Source organism: Populus euphratica, unplaced genomic scaffold, assembly GCF_000495115.2.
Source record: "Populus euphratica unplaced genomic scaffold, PopEup_1.0 scaffold1049.1, whole genome shotgun sequence".
NCBI lineage: Eukaryota > Viridiplantae > Streptophyta > Magnoliopsida > Malpighiales > Salicaceae > Populus > Populus euphratica.
The window spans coordinates 11871-30784 of NW_011500906.1; the positions used below are offsets into that span (position 1 = coordinate 11871).

At 36.1% G+C, this 18914-nt stretch overlaps 1 protein-coding gene across 1 annotated transcript; it reads left to right on the forward strand.

The window, feature by feature from the left end:
* The first annotated feature begins 1943 nt into the window (after positions 1-1943).
* Positions 1944-17583, forward strand: GRV2 (DNAJ heat shock N-terminal domain-containing protein). The gene is made up of 22 exons (XM_011014255.1): positions 1944-2728; positions 2950-3183; positions 3328-3415; positions 3532-3740; positions 3969-4070; positions 4149-4211; positions 4378-6645; positions 6922-7284; positions 7915-8055; positions 8660-9052; positions 9188-9673; positions 10011-10234; positions 10340-10684; positions 11561-11855; positions 12007-12465; positions 12534-12879; positions 12960-13303; positions 13379-13843; positions 15534-15658; positions 16289-16412; positions 16843-16911; positions 17142-17583. Exons 1-22 carry the CDS (start codon positions 2300-2302, stop codon positions 17343-17345), a joined length of 7776 nt encoding a protein of 2591 aa, XP_011012557.1. The 5' UTR covers positions 1944-2299; the 3' UTR covers positions 17346-17583.
* Positions 17584-18914: the final 1331 nt, after the last annotated feature.

The following is an 18914-nucleotide window of genomic DNA, read 5'->3' on the forward strand; positions in this document are numbered from 1 at the left end:
GATATATATATATATATATATATATATATATATATATGTATGTATGTATGTATTTTTATCATGGTTTTTTTAGTTATAATTAATTTGAAAGAGGGGCAATTCATTCTTTTAACAAATATTAAAAAAAATAAAAGTGGTTGGTTTGTTTTGTTTTATTTTGTTTTTTTAATTTTTTTTAATGATTAGAGACTTTGCTTCATGACATTCTCGTGTTTGTCTTCAATTAAGTAATCTTGGTCTCATGATCCAAGTCAATGATTTTGAAGATTAACCTAATTTAACTTTGAATTTTTAAGCTTTTTGTTTAAATTATTTTTTTATTTCAATTTTATCTTTCAATATTAGGTGATTTGTTTAAATTGATTTTTTTTCCAGTTTTGCCTTTCACCATTTAGTTTATTCGGAAGTTGATCTCCATTCTTTTATTCAATTTTATCTATATAAGGTTATCTTGGTCTCACAATTAGACCGTGAAGTTTACATGCTAACTTCAGTTAGGTTTATTTATTCTTTTTAAAAACTAATTTCTTTTAGTTCATGCTTCAACATTTGCTTTGCTGATAATTGAGTTTTTGATTTTTTTTTATTTTTTATGAAGTTATCTTGTTCTCATTTAATTTTTGTTTTAATATCAAATAAAATTATTGATATCTTTAAAAATATTTAGAGGGTATATTTTCATAATATTAACTAATGATATTTTTTTAATTAGTCATTAGCCTTTTTTCATTGTTGTTAGTTTTTTTAATTATATTATTAAATTAATTATTATTAAATATTTTTTAATTTATAATTCGGGTGCTAATTTATTTTTACTTCTTTAAAAATGCTATTATTGCCTTGGCATTATTGTTTTACATTAAAACCCATTCAATGGTGTAAAACAGAACACCAATTTTGTTACTTCAATTTAGCATACCATATTAGCTTACCTTATCACTCGGTAACTTTCTATAATATTTCCTAATTGTACTAATTATTGAAATTATGGCATAATTATAACTCAAAAGTACACTGTTGTTCTTAACAAGTTTCATTTTGTAATAATATTGCATCCTAACTATGAATAATTAAGTACAATTTCAGTAAAAAAAATTAACTTATTACCTAGAGAAAGAAAAAAATGAGTTACTTTGTAAGAAAATATTTTTAAGTGATTACGAAATAACAAGTATTTTATACTTGTCAAATCATAATTTTTTTTTATTACTTCATAAACTTAAGAAATACTATAATTATAATATCATCAAGTAACCATAACAACAAATATACATTCTTATTCTACCTTTTAGTTTCTTTAAAATATTATTATTTTTTAAAATACTTTTTACTTAAAAATATTTAAAAATAATATTTTTTAAGAATTATTCTTAACTTCAAAATAATTTAAAAAATAAAAAAATAATGTTAAAGAAAAAACTCTTAAATTTTTATAAAATACTGTTTAAAATATAATTCCATTCTACAAGGAATTCTAGCCTAAAATTTTACCCAAAAAAAAGATACTGTTTAAAATTTACGATTGTCATAAAATCATATCATTTATTTATCATTTACACGTTATTGCAATCATTACTTCTTAGAGTTTATTTATTTTTATATTTTAAAAGTATTTTTAAAAGACATTTAAATTTATTTATTTAATTTTTTTTTAATATTTTCATATTAAAATAATTTTAAAAAATAAAAAATATTATTTTAATATATTTTTAAATAAAATTACTTTAAAAAATAACTATTATTATAATATTAACAGGATTTTAAAAAGACTGGTGTGAAAAGTTTTTTTATAAATTGAAAATCATTTTTCAATTGAAAAAGATATAAAATATTGGAGACCTAGTTGATAATAGGTTTTGAATTGGTACCCAAATGATAAAAACCATATAGATAAGGGACCAGATAAGGTTTCTCCAAAACAATATCAAAGCACGAGCTCCATTTCTTCCTTTCTCGTCTTCTTCCTCCTAGCTGTCAAAAAAAAAAAAAAAAAACCTTCTATCAACTTTTGAGAATTTGAGATCTAACCTCAAATTCTAAAGCTGATTTAAATTAACAAAAGTTTCCATGGTAATAGAATTCTTGTTAGGTACAGGAAAAGTATCGGTGATCGATCCAATCGGAAAATCGAATTGGCAATCACGGCCTTAAACTGGGTGCGAATCAGTCCCGGTCTCACACCGAAGCCGGCGTGGGGCTATTCTTCTTTCTCCGTTCTAACAATGTCCCTCGCGCTCACACGCTCTATTATCTAGAACAACAACAATCCGTCACTCGTCACGATCGCAACCGTCCGGTTATGGAATCCACATCTTCTTCTTCTTCTTCTTCCATCTCTACCCCTCCTCTTCAAGAAGAGCCTGAGTACCTTGCACGCTACCTGGTGGTAAAACATTCGTGGCGTGGGCGGTACAAGAGGATTCTTTGTATTTCTAATGTTTCGATTATCACCTTAGACCCGAACACGCTCTCTGTAACTAATTCTTACGACGCTGGCGCTGATTTCGAGAGCGCTTCGGCAATTATTGGAAGAGATGAGAATTCTAGTGAGTTTAATTTGAGTGTGAGGACTGATGGTAAAGGTAAATTCAAGGCGATTAAGTTCTCGTCTAAGTTTAGAGCTAGCATTTTGACTGAGCTGCATCGGATTCGATGGAATAGGCTTGCTCCTGTTGCTGAATTCCCGGTTTTGCACCTCAGGAGAAAGCCTAAAGACTGGGTTCTTTTCGTAAGCCACTCTTTTCTTTCCGTCAATTTTGATTGAGCAACCACACACACCCACACACCCACACACACATGTATGTATTTAGCTATTACTCCTGTGAGATTACTTTATATGATTTCTAGCAAAATATTCATCTAGAGTTCTCAAGTTTCTAATTTTGATACGCTAGTTTGTGAAATTTTATGATTTAATAAATGGATATTTTATTCTTTGTTCAAATGCAGAAAATGAAAATTACTTGTGTTGGAGTTGAGCTGATTGAGTTAAAATCTGGAGACCTTCGCTGGTGTTTAGATTTTAGAGACATGAGTTCGCCAGCAATCATGCTTCTTGCTGATGCATATGGAAATAAAGGTGGTGACCATGGAGGTTTTGTTCTCTGCCCTTCATATGGCAGAAAATCCAAAGCTTTCCAAGCTGCTTCAGGAACCACGAATGCTGCAATTATTTCAAACTTGGTATAAACATTACTTTATGATTTCATTCTTATATGTATTTGTAGTGCTTCAGTGTATTGTGTGAAGTTCCCTTTTGCTCCATAGCTTCCCTTTCTTTAAGATGCGAAATACACCAGAGATCATTTATTGAGTGTGCTTTTGCAGACTAAAACTGCCAAGTCCACGGTTGGGGTCTCACTATCAGTGGAGAGTTCTCAATCCCTGAGTGCAGAAGAGTATTTAAATCGAAGGGGTATCTTATTATTAAAATTACACCATTACTATTTTTTCATGTCTATGATTTCTTCATCTGTTTTTTCTTTGTTGTTTCTCTTAATTTATCTATGTCTCTTTATTTTCAAATTATAGCAAAAGAAGCAATTGGAGAAAAGGAGACCCCATTTGGGCATTGGTCTGTGACAAGGTTGCGTTCTGCTGCTCATGGAACTTTAAATGTTCCTGGATTGAGTTTGGGAGTTGGTCCAAAAGGGGGACTTGGAGAGCATGGCGATGCTGTCTCTCGTCAACTCATTTTAACAAAGGTTTCACTCGTTGAAAGGCGCCATGATAACTATGAAGTAAGTTGATGAAAAATTTTAACTACAATTTGAGTGAGGTGTTGTGGGCAATGCTGATAATTTTTGCATCCATTAAGGTTGGTCTTATGCATCAGCTGTTAACAATTTGTACCAAATGAGTGAGTTTTATTTCACATTTACTTAAGTTAATGTGCATGGTGGTATAAAAGTATGGCATCCTTGATAGAATTGTATCAAATGCTGAGTATCTTCATTAGATGCATTCAGGTTGTTATTGTTCGTCCTTTGTCCGCTGTAAGTTCCCTTGTACGATTTGCTGAGGAGCCCCAAATGTTTGCCATTGAGTTCAATGATGGGTGCCCCATCCATGTGAGCATCGCTTGGCTTCCTATTGAAATTTTATATTCTCTTGGTGGAAAGTTCCTAATGTGTGTTTCATGGCTACAGGTCTATGCAAGCACATCTCGGGATAGCTTACTAGCTGCAGTTCGGGATATTTTGCAAACAGAAGTAGGTATCTGTTCCTGTTGGATGTGGATAGGTTACTTAGTGTAAAAGTTTATATGCATGATTCCAATTTGATAAACTTTCAAGCTTATCAGTGGGCATGGCATGTGCACTCAACAGGAAAGTTTAATGTGGTGTTGTGGTTGATCTTTTGAGTATACTTGTGCAGGGACAGCGCCCAGTAGCTGTATTACCAAGGCTGACAATGCCTGGTCATCGTATTGATCCACCTTGTGGGAGGGTCCATTTACTATCAGGGTCACAACGTCAAATTGCTGATGTGGAAAGTACATCCTTGCATTTGAAACACTTAGCTGCAGCTGCTAAAGATGCTGTAGCTGAAGGTGGTTCGATTCCTGGTTCAAGAGCTAAATTGTGGCGTAGAATAAGGGAGTTCAATGCTTGTATTCCATATAGTGGTGTTCCTATTAACATTGATGTGCCGGAGGTAACTTTGATGGCCTTGATCACAATGCTTCCAGCTACACCAAATCTTCCTCCAGAGTCTCCTCCGCTGCCTCCACCTTCTTCCAAAGCAGCTGCAACAGTGATGGGTTTCATTGCTTGTTTACGTAGATTATTGGCTTCAAGAAGTGCAGCTTCACATGTGATGTCTTTTCCTGCTGCTGTCGGAAGAATAATGGGTTTACTTAGAAATGGTTCTGAGGGCGTTGCTGCTGAAGCTGCAGGGCTGGTCACAGCTCTCATTGGTGGTGGCACTGGAGATGCAAGTTTATTAGCAGATTCTAAAGGAGAGAAACATGCCACTATAATGCATGCAAAATCTGTTTTGTTTGCTCATAATGGTTATGTTGTCATCCTCATCAACAGATTGAAACCTATGTCTATATCACCTCTACTGTCAATGGCTGTTGTTGAAGTTCTTGAGGCTATGATATGCGAACCACATGGTGAAACTACTCAATACACAGTTTTTGTTGAATTGTTGCGCCAAGTAGCTGGTTTGCGCCGACGCTTATTTTCGTTGTTTGGGCATCCTGCTGACAGTGTAAGGGAATTATTTTCGTTGTTTGGGCATCCTGCTGAAAGTGTAAGGGAAATAGTTGCTGTGATCATGCGCACAATTGCAGAAGAGGATGCAATTGCAGCAGAGTCTATGCGTGATGCTGCTTTACGTGATGGTGCTTTACTGAGGCACTTATCACATGCATTTTTCAGTCCTGCAGGTGAGCGACGTGAAGTTAGTCGACAGCTTGTTGCTCTTTGGGCAGATTCCTATCAACCAGCTCTGGATCTGTTATCTAGAGTTTTGCCTCCTGGCCATGTTGCTTATCTGCACACACGATCTGATGAAGCTCAACTTGAAGAAGACAATCGAGAAGGAACATTAATCAGTAGAAGACAGAGGCGCTTACTTCAGCAGAGGAAAGGTCGTGCTGGGAGAGGAATTGCCTCTCAAGAGCATTCCTTGCCTCCTGTTAATAATTATGAAGTTGGTGATCCCATGAGGCAGATAAATGCTGGTGCTTTTAAAGGATCAGATAACTATAAAAAATCTTCTCTAGATGCAAATTCTGGACAGTCATCAGCTGCTCATGCCATTGAAAATTTGACTAATGATGTTGCCTCTACAGGATATCCGCAAACTGATCATTCACCTATCATTGCTTCAGCAGATGCACGGATGACAAATATGCACGGGGAGTCAGAACCAAATGCCTCAAATTCAGTTGACTCTGATGCATGCGGGTCTGGTGTTCAGAATACAGACCTTCCATCTCCTGCACAGGTTGTTGTGAAGAATACACCTGTGGGTTCTGGTCGGCTGCTTTGTAATTGGCATGAATTTTGGCGAGCTTTTAGCCTCGATCATAATCGTGCTGATTTAATCTGGAATGAGCGCACAAGGCAAGAGCTGAGGGAGGCATTGAAGGCTGAGGTTAATAAACTAGATGCTGAGAAGGCGCGATCTGAGGATATTATTCCAGGAGGGGTGACAGCAGATGTGATGGCTGGGCAAGATAGCACACCACAGATATCTTGGAACTATACTGAGTTTTCTGTCAGTTATCCTAGTTTGTCCAAAGAAGTTTGTGTAGGGCAATATTATCTGCGTTTGCTGCTTGACAGTAGCAGCAATGGCAGGGCTCAGGATTTTCCACTGCGTGATCCAGTAGCTTTCTTTAGGGCACTCTACCATCGGTTCTTATGTGATGCAGACATAGGACTTACAGTAGATGGCACTGTTCCTGATGAATTGGGTGCATCTGATGATTGGTGTGATATGGGAAGATTAGATGGTTTTGGGGGAGGGGGAGGCTCTTCAGTTAGGGAGCTTTGTGCAAGAGCAATGGCAATTGTCTATGAACAGCATTTCAGTACTATAGGTTCGTTTGAGGGTACTGCCCATGTTACAGTTCTCTTGGATAGAACAGATGACAGAGCTTTGAGGCACCGTCTTCTTCTTCTTCTAAAGGTATATTATGATTGATTTTTGTATTTGTTAAGTTGCGTGAGTTTATGTAATGCTATTTGATAGTTCATCTTGTCATCTATGTTCCTTAGATGTTTTAGCACCAATAACTATCATTGGATCAACTTGGGATGACTGCTTCTGCTTCCATGTTTGTTTGGTTTTTGGTGTTGAGAGAATCTTGTTTCCTTTATTTGAGAGGGGCGGGGGAAGGGGCTGAATCTGAGACTTGCATTTATCCAAAAAATAATTGGTTATCTATATTTAATACATGTGCAGGTTTTAATGAAGGTTTTATCTAATGTGGAGGCTTGTGTTTTGGTTGGGGGGTGTGTTTTGGCTGTTGATCTTCTGACAGTGGTTCATGAAGCTTCAGAAAGGACTTCTATTCCTTTACAATCTAATTTATTAGCTGCTACCGCTTTCATGGAGCCACTTAAAGAATGGATGTATATTGACAACAATGGCACAGAAATTGGACCCTTGGAGAAGGATGCTATTAGAAGGTGCTGGTCGAAGAAAGACATTGATTGGTCAACTAAGTGCTGGGCATCTGGTATGTTAGAGTGGAAGAAATTGCGTGATATCCGTGAACTTCGTTGGGCATTAGCTACTCGTGTTCCTGTCCTCACGTCATTTCAGGTAGGTGTCATTTCCGGTGTGGGATTGATGGGGATCTTCATCGTGGTTGCTGTTGTTTTTCTTTTGTTTCTACCTCATTATTAAAATGATCACTTTTCTATGTTGCTTTCTTGTTTGGCTGTTGAGTACTTGTTTGGTCAAATTCTTCCATGCATGTAACCCCTAATTGCTCAGTTTATTTGTGTTAGTTGTAAAATAGCATTTGCAATTATTTGTTTTGGAATGACAATTTTGAGGGCTTAATTGAGGGTGCATGTGTGCATGTTTTGGTAAATTTGGTGCTTACAAATGAGTATCAAAATCATTTAAAACTGACATATTTTGTTGCATTTAAGAAATATAGCCTGTGGTGCTGAATTACCATCCCTATTTTTTTGTTAGGCTGCATATGAATTTGAGCTAGATAACTGCTGCTTGCATTACACTGACTTTATCTGATTTGTTTTTTGTTTTTCTTGGTCATAAATCTTTCAAAAACAAAAGGACATGCATATGCAACATTCATGCATTTAAAAGATTTTGCCGTTTGTTCCCTTTGTTTGCTTTCCATCAATTCCCACTTTGCATATGTTTTTCCCTCATATATTATATTCTTATTGTTACCTGATAATTGGTGGATACTGTATCCAGGTAGGGGATGCAGCATTATCCATATTACATTTCATGGTATCTGCTCATTCAGATCTAGATGATGCTGGAGAAATAGTTACTCCAACCCCAAGGGTTAAGCGGATCTTGTCTAGTCCCCGCTGCCTTCCTCATATTGCACAGGTAATTTTCAGAGCTATCTTTTCATCCCTGAATGTTGAGTTCTTGTTGGTACAGACTACCATCTTTGATGCATTTGGAGGGTAATTAATACTGAGAATATTTGATTGGATTGGCATGTTTGTTTTTCAAGTTTCCGAGTCTTTAGACTAGGGGAACATGTTTTAGAGATGCTTGTGTATGATAAAGAACAAAGAAGTCACTTGTCTTTTTTCCCATTCTTTCTATCTTCAACAGTTAAATTTTCAATAAATATACCTTTATCCTGAGATTTGATTTAAAGGTTTATGTTTCTAAGTTAGTTGATGTTGGTTTTCATTTTATAAGCACGGTACAGTGGGCTTTTAGTCTTGTTGCAGGCACTGTGCCAAGCATGGAAGAGGGAGTAAGTAGTACTTTGACCTCGTGTCTTGACACGAAAAAAAAAAAAAGAAAAAGAAAAAGAAAAAGAAAAAGGAAAAAGGCAAAGATAAACCAAACTTCTATATCATTTTATCTGATGTCCCTGGATATTTTATGTTCATCAGTGAAAGCATTGCCTCATGCATTAGCTACTGCTAGAGTGAATTGTACTATCCATACCAATTTTTTATTTTTCTGAATAAAGGCTATGCTTTCTGGGGAACCGAGTATTGTGGAGGCTGCTGCAGCTTTGCTGAAGGCCATCGTTACCAGAAATCCCAAGGCAATGGTACGTCTTTACAGCACCGGTGCATTTTATTTTTGCCTGGCGTACCCTGGATCCAATCTCCTCTCCATCGCACAACTCTTTTATGCAACTCATGTCCATCAAGCATTCCATGGTGGGGAAGAAGCTGCAGTTTCCTCGTCATTGCCTCTTGCAAAACGCAGTGTGTTGGGTGGGCTTTTACCCGAATCCTTGCTGTATGTACTGGAGCGTAGTGGTCCATCTGCATTTGCAGCAGCAATGATTTCTGATTCTGATACACCAGAGATTGTCTGGACTCACAAAATGCGTGCTGAAAATTTGATCCGTCAGGTATTTTTGAAACTCCAAATGAGGCAAATACAGTGTGCAGCTCATTGCTTTTTTGTTGATGTCAAGGTCTCAAGTTGGCTACCCTTATGGAGGGCATTTTAAAACTTGCATTTATCCTGTACTTTTCTTCTACAGGTTTTGCAACATCTTGGTGATTTTCCCCATAAATTGTCACAGCACTGTCATTCTTTATACGAGTATGCTCCAATGCCACCAGTGACGTACCCAGAGTTAAGGGATGAAATGTGGTGTCACCGTTATTACCTTCGGAACCTCTGTGATGAGATTCGCTTTCCGAATTGGCCAATTGTTGAACATGTTGAGTTTTTGCAGTCATTACTGGTAATGTGGCGTGAAGAGTTAACACGAAGACCTATGGATCTTTCAGAAGAGGAAGCTTGCAGAATATTAGAGATATCCCTGGAAGATGTATCAAATGATGAAGCCAAAAGGAAGTATTCTTCTGAGGACACAACTAACATAACAAGGCAGATTGAGAACATTGATGAAGAAAAGCTCAAGAGGCAATATAGGAAACTTGCAATGAAATATCATCCTGACAAAAACCCTGAGGGGAGGGAGAAGTTTCTTGCTGTGCAAAAAGCTTATGAGCGACTTCAGGTATACTGTAACTAGAAAATACTTTATTATGCATGATTGTACAATGTGAATATTGCACCCTTTAGATTTCTGATGTTATATGAACAAACTGAATATTTTATGTTCTATTACTTAGCGACTGAAGAGTTGATTCCATATAATATTTATATTTGTACTAAAATCTTTAAGTCATAAGATCAAAATCATTCATTTTTGTGTCTTTGCTTTGTTTTTCCTTATTTTTTCTGAAGTTTTTTTTTTAATGTTTTCAGTTAGTCTGCACACATGTCTACTGAAATTTGCAACTTGATATGAATGTTTCACACATCTTACGCGTTGACTTATTTACTGTTTATAGGCCACAATGCAAGGGTTGCAAGGTCCTCAGCCTTGGAGATTACTACTTTTATTGAAGGGACAATGTATTTTATACAGACGATATGGAGATGTGCTGGAGCCTTTTAAATATGCTGGCTACCCCATGTTGCTTAATGCCGTTACAGTGGACCAAGATGATAACAATTTCCTTTCTGCTGATAGAGCTCCTTTACTTGTTGCAGCATCAGAGCTTATTTGGCTGACGTAAATATCCCAGTTGCATTTTTTACTGTTTCTTGAATTGCTTCTAATAGACTTACAAAGATATTTTAACTAGCATTACTTCTTTCTACTACTATGGATATTTAGGTGTGCTTCCTCTTCATTAAATGGCGAGGAGCTTGTAAGGGATGGTGGGATACAACTTGTTGCAACTCTTCTCTGCCGTTGCATGTTTGTAGTTCAGCCAACTACTCCTGCAAGTGAACCATCTGCTATCATTGTTACAAATGTGATGCGGACCTTTTCTGTCTTGAGTCGGTTTGAGAGTGCCAGATCTGAGATGCTTCAATTTTCTGGACTAGTTGAGGATATTGTGCACTGCACTGAACTTGAGCTTGTACCTGAAGCTGTGGATGCTGCGCTCCAGACTATCGCCCATGTTTCTGTGTCCTCTGAATTACAGGATGCCTTGTTAAGGGCTGGCGTGCTTTGGTAAGTCCTCTGAATTACAGGACACACACACACCTTACACTACTGCAACTTGACTAGATATTTATTAGCACTTGCCGGCACCCTTTAATATATAAATTTCTTGAGCTATACTATCTGATTTTATTTTCACTTTATTCATGCCTTCTCTTGATTTTCCTGCTTGTGACGTGCATTGATCATTCTATTTTTTTAATCATGCATACCTGATGAGCACCCAGGAAGGTTGTTTTCCATGTCATACTAATTACATGGCAATATCACTATTTTTGCTTTTAATTTCACTGTCCTTTGACCTAACCCCCTTGCCCCCCAAAACAAAAATATACTTTATTGATTATAATGATGTTTAATTTGGTTCTACATGCTGAATTCCTTGCTTCACTTGACTAAATTTCTTCATATGCTGTTACCAAATCCACTTCCAACATTCTGCTAGAATTCTGTGGTGGAACTCTTGTTTTTTATTTTTTTTTTATTTTTTTTTGTATCAGGTGATAAGTTATTATACAATTTTTCATCTACATAATAATCATCAATGTCACCCGATCACTGTGCTGCATGATGAACCTGATTCTAGTTGTCACTATGCATTAAAAATTGTGGTGTTGAAAAAAGAAGGATGAAACTAGACTTTTTTTTTGTAAGAGGGATTTAAAGGAGATTGTCAAGCTAATGCGATAGATCGTGATATCAGATGGCCAATTCCCTGTCTCTTTAACTGAATTGAGGGTTTATTTTTCAGTCAACCAAAAAGAAAAAATAAAAACTGAATGAGGGGTGATATGGATTTTACTGTTCATGCAGCTAATGTATTCATTTTAAACATTGAAATGTTAAAAGTATACATTCTTATATGTCAAATTGGTTTCTTTTTAGGTACCTTTTTCCATTATTGCTTCAGTATGACTCAACTGCTGAGGACTCTGATAAGACAGAGTCACTTGGTGTAGGTTCTAGTGTTCAAATTGCAAAAAATATGCATGCTGTTAGAGCATCCCAGGCTTTGTCAAGGCTTAGTGGTTTGTGCACAGAAGGGAGCTCAACGCCTTATAATGCAACTGCTGCTGATGCCCTCAGAGCTTTGCTAACTCCTAAGCTCGCAAGCATGCTGAAAGATCAATTACCAAAAGACTTATTGATCAAATTAAACACAAACTTGGAGTCTCCAGAGGTAATTGGTGTCAATTTTTAAGGAAAAGAAATGTTCAGAGTTATGAATGTTCTAAAGAATATTTAGTCATTAGTTTCGGTGAAGTTTTTTTTTTTGTCTTATTCTGTTTTCTATGATCAATATTTATGTTTTTATTAAATCTGTGGTATAGATTATCTGGAACTCTACAACTCGGGCAGAGCTGCTGAAATTTGTGGATCAGCAACGCGCAAGCCAGGGTCCTGATGGTTCATACGACATGAAAGATTCACATGCGTTTTTATACGAGGCACTGTCCAAAGAACTATTTGTTGGCAATGTTTACTTGAGAGTTTATAATGATCAGCCAGACTTTGAGATCAGTGAACCAGAAGCATTCTGTGTTGCTCTAATTGATTTCATATCTTTTCTAGTGAATAATCAACTTTCTATAGATTCCGATGTTCAGAATATTCTTAATCCGAGCAGCTCATCCCCTCAAACATCTGAGGTTATAAGTGATACTTCAGATGTATTAGTGAATGGACAACTTGTAACTGATGATTCCATGGCAGTCTCTGATGGAAAATCTACAGATAAAGGAGAATTGGATCTGGTTAAGAACTTTCAATTTGGATTGACTTCACTGAAGGTACATTATTGACTTTTATGTTATGGTTGTTATTAATCATATGTGCCTGACTCTCTCTTAACTGACAGAACTTACTGACAAGTTATCCAAATTTGGCGTCTATATTCTCTTCCAAAGAGAAGCTATTTCCTCTCTTTGGGTGCTTTTCTGTTTCTATTGCATCAAAAAGCAATATCCCTCAACTTTGCCTGGCTGTGCTGTCTCTTTTGACGACATATGCTCCTTGCTTGGAGGCTATGGTTGCAGATGGATCTAGCCTTCTTCTCTTACTACAAATGCTACACTATTCTCCAAGTTGCCGTGAAGGGGCTCTTCATGTTCTATATGCTTTGGCAAGCACTCCAGAACTTGCTTGGGCAGCTGCCAAACATGGTGGAGTGGTGTACATTCTTGAACTTCTGTTGCCTTTGCAAAGTAATGATTTTTTTCTTACACCCACTTGTTTGTTTATTTTGAAGTCACATTTCATTGATTATATAAATTATGGGGTGCAGAAGATATTCCCTTACAACAGAGAGCAGCAGCTGCTTCCTTATTGGGGAAGCTTGTTGGCCAGCCAATGCATGGGCCTAGAGTTGCTATAACACTGGCAAGGTTTCTTCCAGATGGCCTTGTTGCAGTTATCAGGGAAGGCTCTGGTGAGGCAGTTGTATCTGCTTTAGAGCAGACAACAGAGACTCCAGAGCTTGTATGGACACCAGCAATGGCGTCATCTTTGTCTGCACAAATTGCTACTATGGCATCAGACTTGTACCGTGAGCAGATGAAAGGTCGTCTTGTTGATTGGGATGTACCTGAGCAGGCTTCAGGACAGCAAGAAATGAGAGATGAGCCGCAGGTACCATGTGATAGATGCCATCTCCATATTATACTGAATATTCTGCAGGAAATTCACAGTTTCATGGTCATGCAGGTTGGTGGAATCTATGTCAGGCTGTTCTTGAAGGATCCCAAATTTCCTCTTAGAAATCCTAAGAGATTCTTGGAAGGGTTACTTGATCAATATTTGTCATCCATTGCTGCCACTCATTACGACACACAAACTGTTGATCCCGAACTTCCTTTGCTTCTTTCTGCTGCTTTGGTTTCACTACTGCGAGTGCACCCTGCACTTGCTGATCATGTTGGATATCTAGGATATGTGCCAAAACTTGTGGCTGCTGTGGCATATGAAGGAAGAAGAGAAACAATGGCATCAGATGAGGTGAAAAATGGCAACTATGTAGACAAAGCATATGAATCTGATGACGGATCAAGTCCGCCCGCTCAAACTCTTCAAGAACGAGTGCGCCTCAGTTGTTTGCGTGTTCTTCATCAACTTGCAGCGAGTACAACATGTGCTGAAGCTATGGCAGCAACTAGTGTAGGAACTCCTCAGGTACATTTTGTAATATTCTCTTTTCATATAGTTAATAAAGTTGGTTTCTTGAGGAAAATCATTAGTTCTTTCTTCTTTCTTTAGCTAACACACAGACATTGATTTAATGCTTATAAAACTGATTCTCATAGTTCAAGTCCTTGTCATGATATGGTGTGCTTAATGTGCAGTTGAGTGTAATATTCTTGTCTTCAGATAGGTTAAATTAAGTTGGTTTCTTGAGGCAAATCATTTGGTTCTCTCTTCTCTTTCTTTGGCTAAGCACACAAGACATTGAGGCAAATCATTTGGTTCTCTCTTCTCTTTGGCTAAGCACACAAGACATTGATTAAATGCTTCTGGTATAAAACTGATTCTTTTAGTGCAAGTCCTTGTCATGCTAAGGTCTGCTGAATGTGCAGTTGAAGAATTCCATATAGGAGAGGGATAACTGAATAAGAGGTAGAAAACCCTATAGAAGAGGACAGAAAAACATAGAGAAAAGCTCTATAGAAGAGGGTCAGAAGAAGATAGAAGAAACAATTTTCAACTATCCCTTAACTTGTTGTACTCGTGGTCTGCTAGTTATACACAAAATTTGGATATTATATAGACACCAAGAAACCATAGTTACCCAGACCATCTAGGAATTAAGAATCCTGATAAATATTATCTTTAATGATAATAAATTGCAAAAAATTCTCTAGTTTAATCATCAAAGTTACTGCATCTTGAACAACAAATGAAGAACTTGTTTGGCCTCTCGTTGCCCTAGCTTTTACCCGCGTTGCTTATAAGCAAAGCAATCAAAGGGGCCAAATAAGTGTTTGATAGGGATTTTTTAACACTTTATTGGTTGACCATTAGAAGTAGAAGGTGGTTACACTTAAAGACTTATTGACTTTCACTTAAAAAAGGCTTTGGAAGGGATGCTTGTTTGGATGGAAGGCTCTCTTATTTTATTTAAAGATACAAATAACCTTAAAAAAATCTTACTAACAAAAATACTATACTAAAAAAAAATACTATGCAGTGCACATACCTTAATTCAATTATATAGTATTTCTATTTATTTAAAAAATCATAATTTTATTGTTCTTGTTTCTTTTTTTTTCCTTATATTTTTCATATATTTTTTTGTTCGATGATAGAATTTGCATTTCCATGTAACCTATTTTTATTTCTTAAAACATTTTAAAATTGAGTTTCATCATTAATGGTTTTTTTTCCCTCTTAATAATAGATTGTCAAACTGTTAAGTGATTTTAGTCCAAGCAAGATGCAACATTCATTACCAAATAATGTAATATATTTAATCTCACAGGACAATTACAACACAATAGCTACAGCTTGGACCAAACAGGCTCAAAATTCCTTATTTATGTCCCGCATCCATGTGTATGTGGATTTTTTTCCCCATGTTTAAAGGCTTTGGGAATTTTGAAGTTTAGTCGATCAAATCCCAATGGATGTTTAGCATTTCTGATTCCACTTTCATACAAGTATTATTCTGTTCAATGCCTATTTCCCCTCTGGCTTGGTGTGCCTTATAAGTTGTGCTGGCATATTTATGCGTTTTGCACTTATTTGTGTTTATCTGAGCTTGTACATGTACATGTATGTCTCATTTTTGTTCGTCTCAATATGTTACTGCTCCATTATAATTACCTATTCTGGATCTCTGTTTACTCTGTTAATATTTGGTATTCAGGTTGTCCCACTTTTGATGAAAGCTATAGGATGGCAAGGTGGAAGCATACTTGCTCTTGAGACATTAAAACGTGTTGTGGCCGCTGGGAATCGTGCCCGGGATGCTTTGGTTGCACAAGGACTTAAGTAAATTTCTTTTCTCCCTTTTCTTTTTAACAGGAGGTACAAGATCTGTTAATCAATCCATAATCTTTCTGTGTTTCCACTGGGGTGAGATCCATACCTTGGCAGATACGTGCTCGTGTGTTTCATGCTTGTGAATTATAGTAAAATTGTGAACAGCATAAACCACAATTTCTATTATTGTGCAGCTGTTGAATTTAGAAATAGTTTTATGTTCCATGGTTTCAGAATTCAGTAAGCCTGTGCAATGTAGAAAACATGACTCCAGAATTAGACATCTTGTTGGATCTAATTTCAGGAGGATGCAATGGGAAGACATCAAATTTATTCCAAAATATATGAAAAAGAATAATTACAAAGGGAGAAGGAGTAAGGACATTGAACTCTAGCTTTCAATCCTTCTCCCCTTTGTAAAGTTGAAAGGCTGATGACAACATGTTTTTTGAGATGCAATTATCATATGAATCTTCTAAAATTTGGGGAAAATCATTGGTTTCAACATTATGATGTTTTGGGTAGTTGGATCAAGACTTTCTTTTGCAGAAACTAAACTTTTATAAAATGCCTCACTGATTATGTAGAAGTTCCAAAAATATATTTCTGATGTCAGAATAAATTGTTTTAATAATTCAGGGTTGGTCTTGTTGAAGTACTTCTTGGGCTTCTTGACTGGAGGGCTGGGGGAAGAAATGGACTGTGCTCTCAGATGAAGTGGAATGAATCTGAAGCATCTATTGGCAGAGTGCTAGCAATTGAGGTTAAAATGTTCATGATCATAGTTCTTATTTTCATTTTCTCCTGTCCTCCTTGAAGGCTTTTTGGTTGATGTTCTTCTAAATTATTATTTTTCATCTCAATACTTGCCAATTAATTTTATTGAATCTCCTGTGTCATTTACTAAATATCACCCATGTATTTTTGGATTCTGTTTAGATGTTCTAAATCTCTTTAGTCTTACTTCAAAAAATGGTTGCTTCATTAAAAAAGAATAGAAGTTGGGTCACATGAAAAGACCCAGCTGGATTATGCTTCATTGTTGCTAGTAGTTCTTAGATATTGTAAACCTTAGCAGATATAATTATGGAAATATATATGGAAGAGAGCCTTTTCTTTTCATGCTTACGAGGTTGTTTCATGCCTTCTCCTTTGATTTCTAAAGTTTTGTGATATGACTTATCTTGGTCTAGGTTTTACATGCTTTTGCAACAGAAGGAGCACACTGCAATAAAGTGCGTGATATATTAAATGCTTCTGATGTAAGTACTAACATGGTTTGTTTTTTTTTTCCCATTTTATTTTTTGCGTTGCATCTCCTGGTTTGTGGATACCTTCGAGTGTCTTATTCATAAGATTTCAATCATTCATTATCCTAAACTTCCTTGGGTATTATGGTGCATATTATTCATTAAGCTGCCCCTGATGTCTTTAAGCCTGTACTTTTTCGCGAGATAAAAATATTGCTGGTGGTTCTCTGTCCATTTTGCAGGTTTGGAGTGCCTATAAAGACCAGAAACATGATCTCTTCCTTCCTTCAAGTGCTCAGTCAGCCGCAGCAGGAGTTGCAGGTCTCATTGAGAATTCTTCATCAAGACTGACTTATGCCCTTGCAGCTCCTCCACAACCTCCTCAAGGACGACCACGTGCTCCAAGCCCTTCTGACTCAAATGGAAATCACGATCAGCTTATATAGCACCCAGGTGGAGGTCTTGACCAAGTAATTTACACAGCATCACATACCGTTTTGTATAGCTCACTGTACAGCTTTGTTGTTACCTACATGTATACTCCCACTGGGGTGGCATTTGCTTTTTCCAAGATAAATTAAGGGGATTTTTTCTTGTAACCTGTAAAGAGAGACATCTTTGTAAATTTTTTCGGCATATCTCTCTATTTTCTATATATAGTTGAGGTGATTTTTTTGTGTGAAATTTTTGGCATCTCTCTTTTGACCAATTTTCCTGGCGGTTCTTTGAGGGCAATCTTCATTAGGAGTTTCCGTGGTGGAAGCTGTCCTTCACCTCTCAAAGTTAGCAGTGTTGGACGTGGATGCTAAATGTTTGATCCATGATTCATGACCTTTTCATGGGCTCAAGCTAAGATTGAAACCTAACACGAGTTCACAAACACACAACTGAATACTCAAACGGTTAGATTTCAAAGTAGAAAAATCTCAAGTCTTTTGTAAGGATATTATCGTATTCTTTTAGGTGAAGTGTTGTGGGGTGCAGCCAATATGAAAATAATCAAAGGTATGAACAAAGTAGGAAGAGTATTGCATCCAGTTGTAAAGATGAAAGGAAATACCTAGTTATAAAAAACAATGTTACTAACTAGCCGCTTATAAATTTCAAATTATACGAAGTTAGGCAATCTTGTTAGTTCAAGCCACATGATTTGAAGAATTTAAAATAATTGTGTTGCTTGTTGGTACTAGAAGGTAAAAAGATGAAAAGATCATCTTGAATTCAAATATTGGTAAGGTAACTCTAATCTTGATGAGGTACAACTCTTGCACACTCGCACACAAGTGAAAAGCTCATGCAAGTGTACAAAGGATAAAATCATCTAGTATATATACTATTTGTCTAGAGATATTGTATCCGACATGGTTATCTAGTTTACCATTTCTTTTCAAAATTTATATCTAGTATGATTAATTGGTTTACCACTCACCATATTGTTTACTAGAGGCCTTGGAAATTGTTACTAGAGGTCTTAGACTTTTTACGTAAGAAAATCAAATATTTCAAGGTATTTTAGGGCTAAATTGTAAGGGTTATTTTAATTTAGTTTCAAGAGTTAAATTTGTTTCTAAAAAGATTTGAGTTATACTAAATTAACACTTAAGACTAATATTGAATAAAAAAATATCTCTCATTTGGACTAAAAGTTTTGTTTGAAGACATATCAATTATCCTTAGATTATATAAATAATAATGAATTTATTTTGAACTTATTAGTAACCAATTAAAGGTTTGATTTGTCAAAATTATCAACAATGAATAAATACCCTTGGACCGATATTCTTATATTTTATTTTATGATAGAAAATCATTAATACTTTTTCAAGTTTAATATGCAAATAAAAAATATATTACATCTCACTTTTTTAATTTGTACTATGTGCTTATTGAACTAACATGAAAGAATTCATCAACACCAACACTCAAATGCAAGATCAATGAAAACAATAAAAACCAAGATAAGTAACCACATGTCCCAATACATATTTATATCTCCTTTTTTGACATCATAAAAA

Coding starts and splice junctions, on each gene's coding strand:
- GRV2 (XM_011014255.1), top strand. CDS start 2,300: ATGGAATCCACATCTTCTTCTTCTTCTTCTTCCATCTCTACCCCTCCT. Junction 3,741..3,968: donor GGCGCCATGATAACTATGAA/GTAAGTTGATGA, acceptor AGATGCATTCAG/GTTGTTATTGTTCGTCCTTT. Junction 9,053..9,187: donor CTGAAAATTTGATCCGTCAG/GTATTTTTGAAA, acceptor TTTCTTCTACAG/GTTTTGCAACATCTTGGTGA.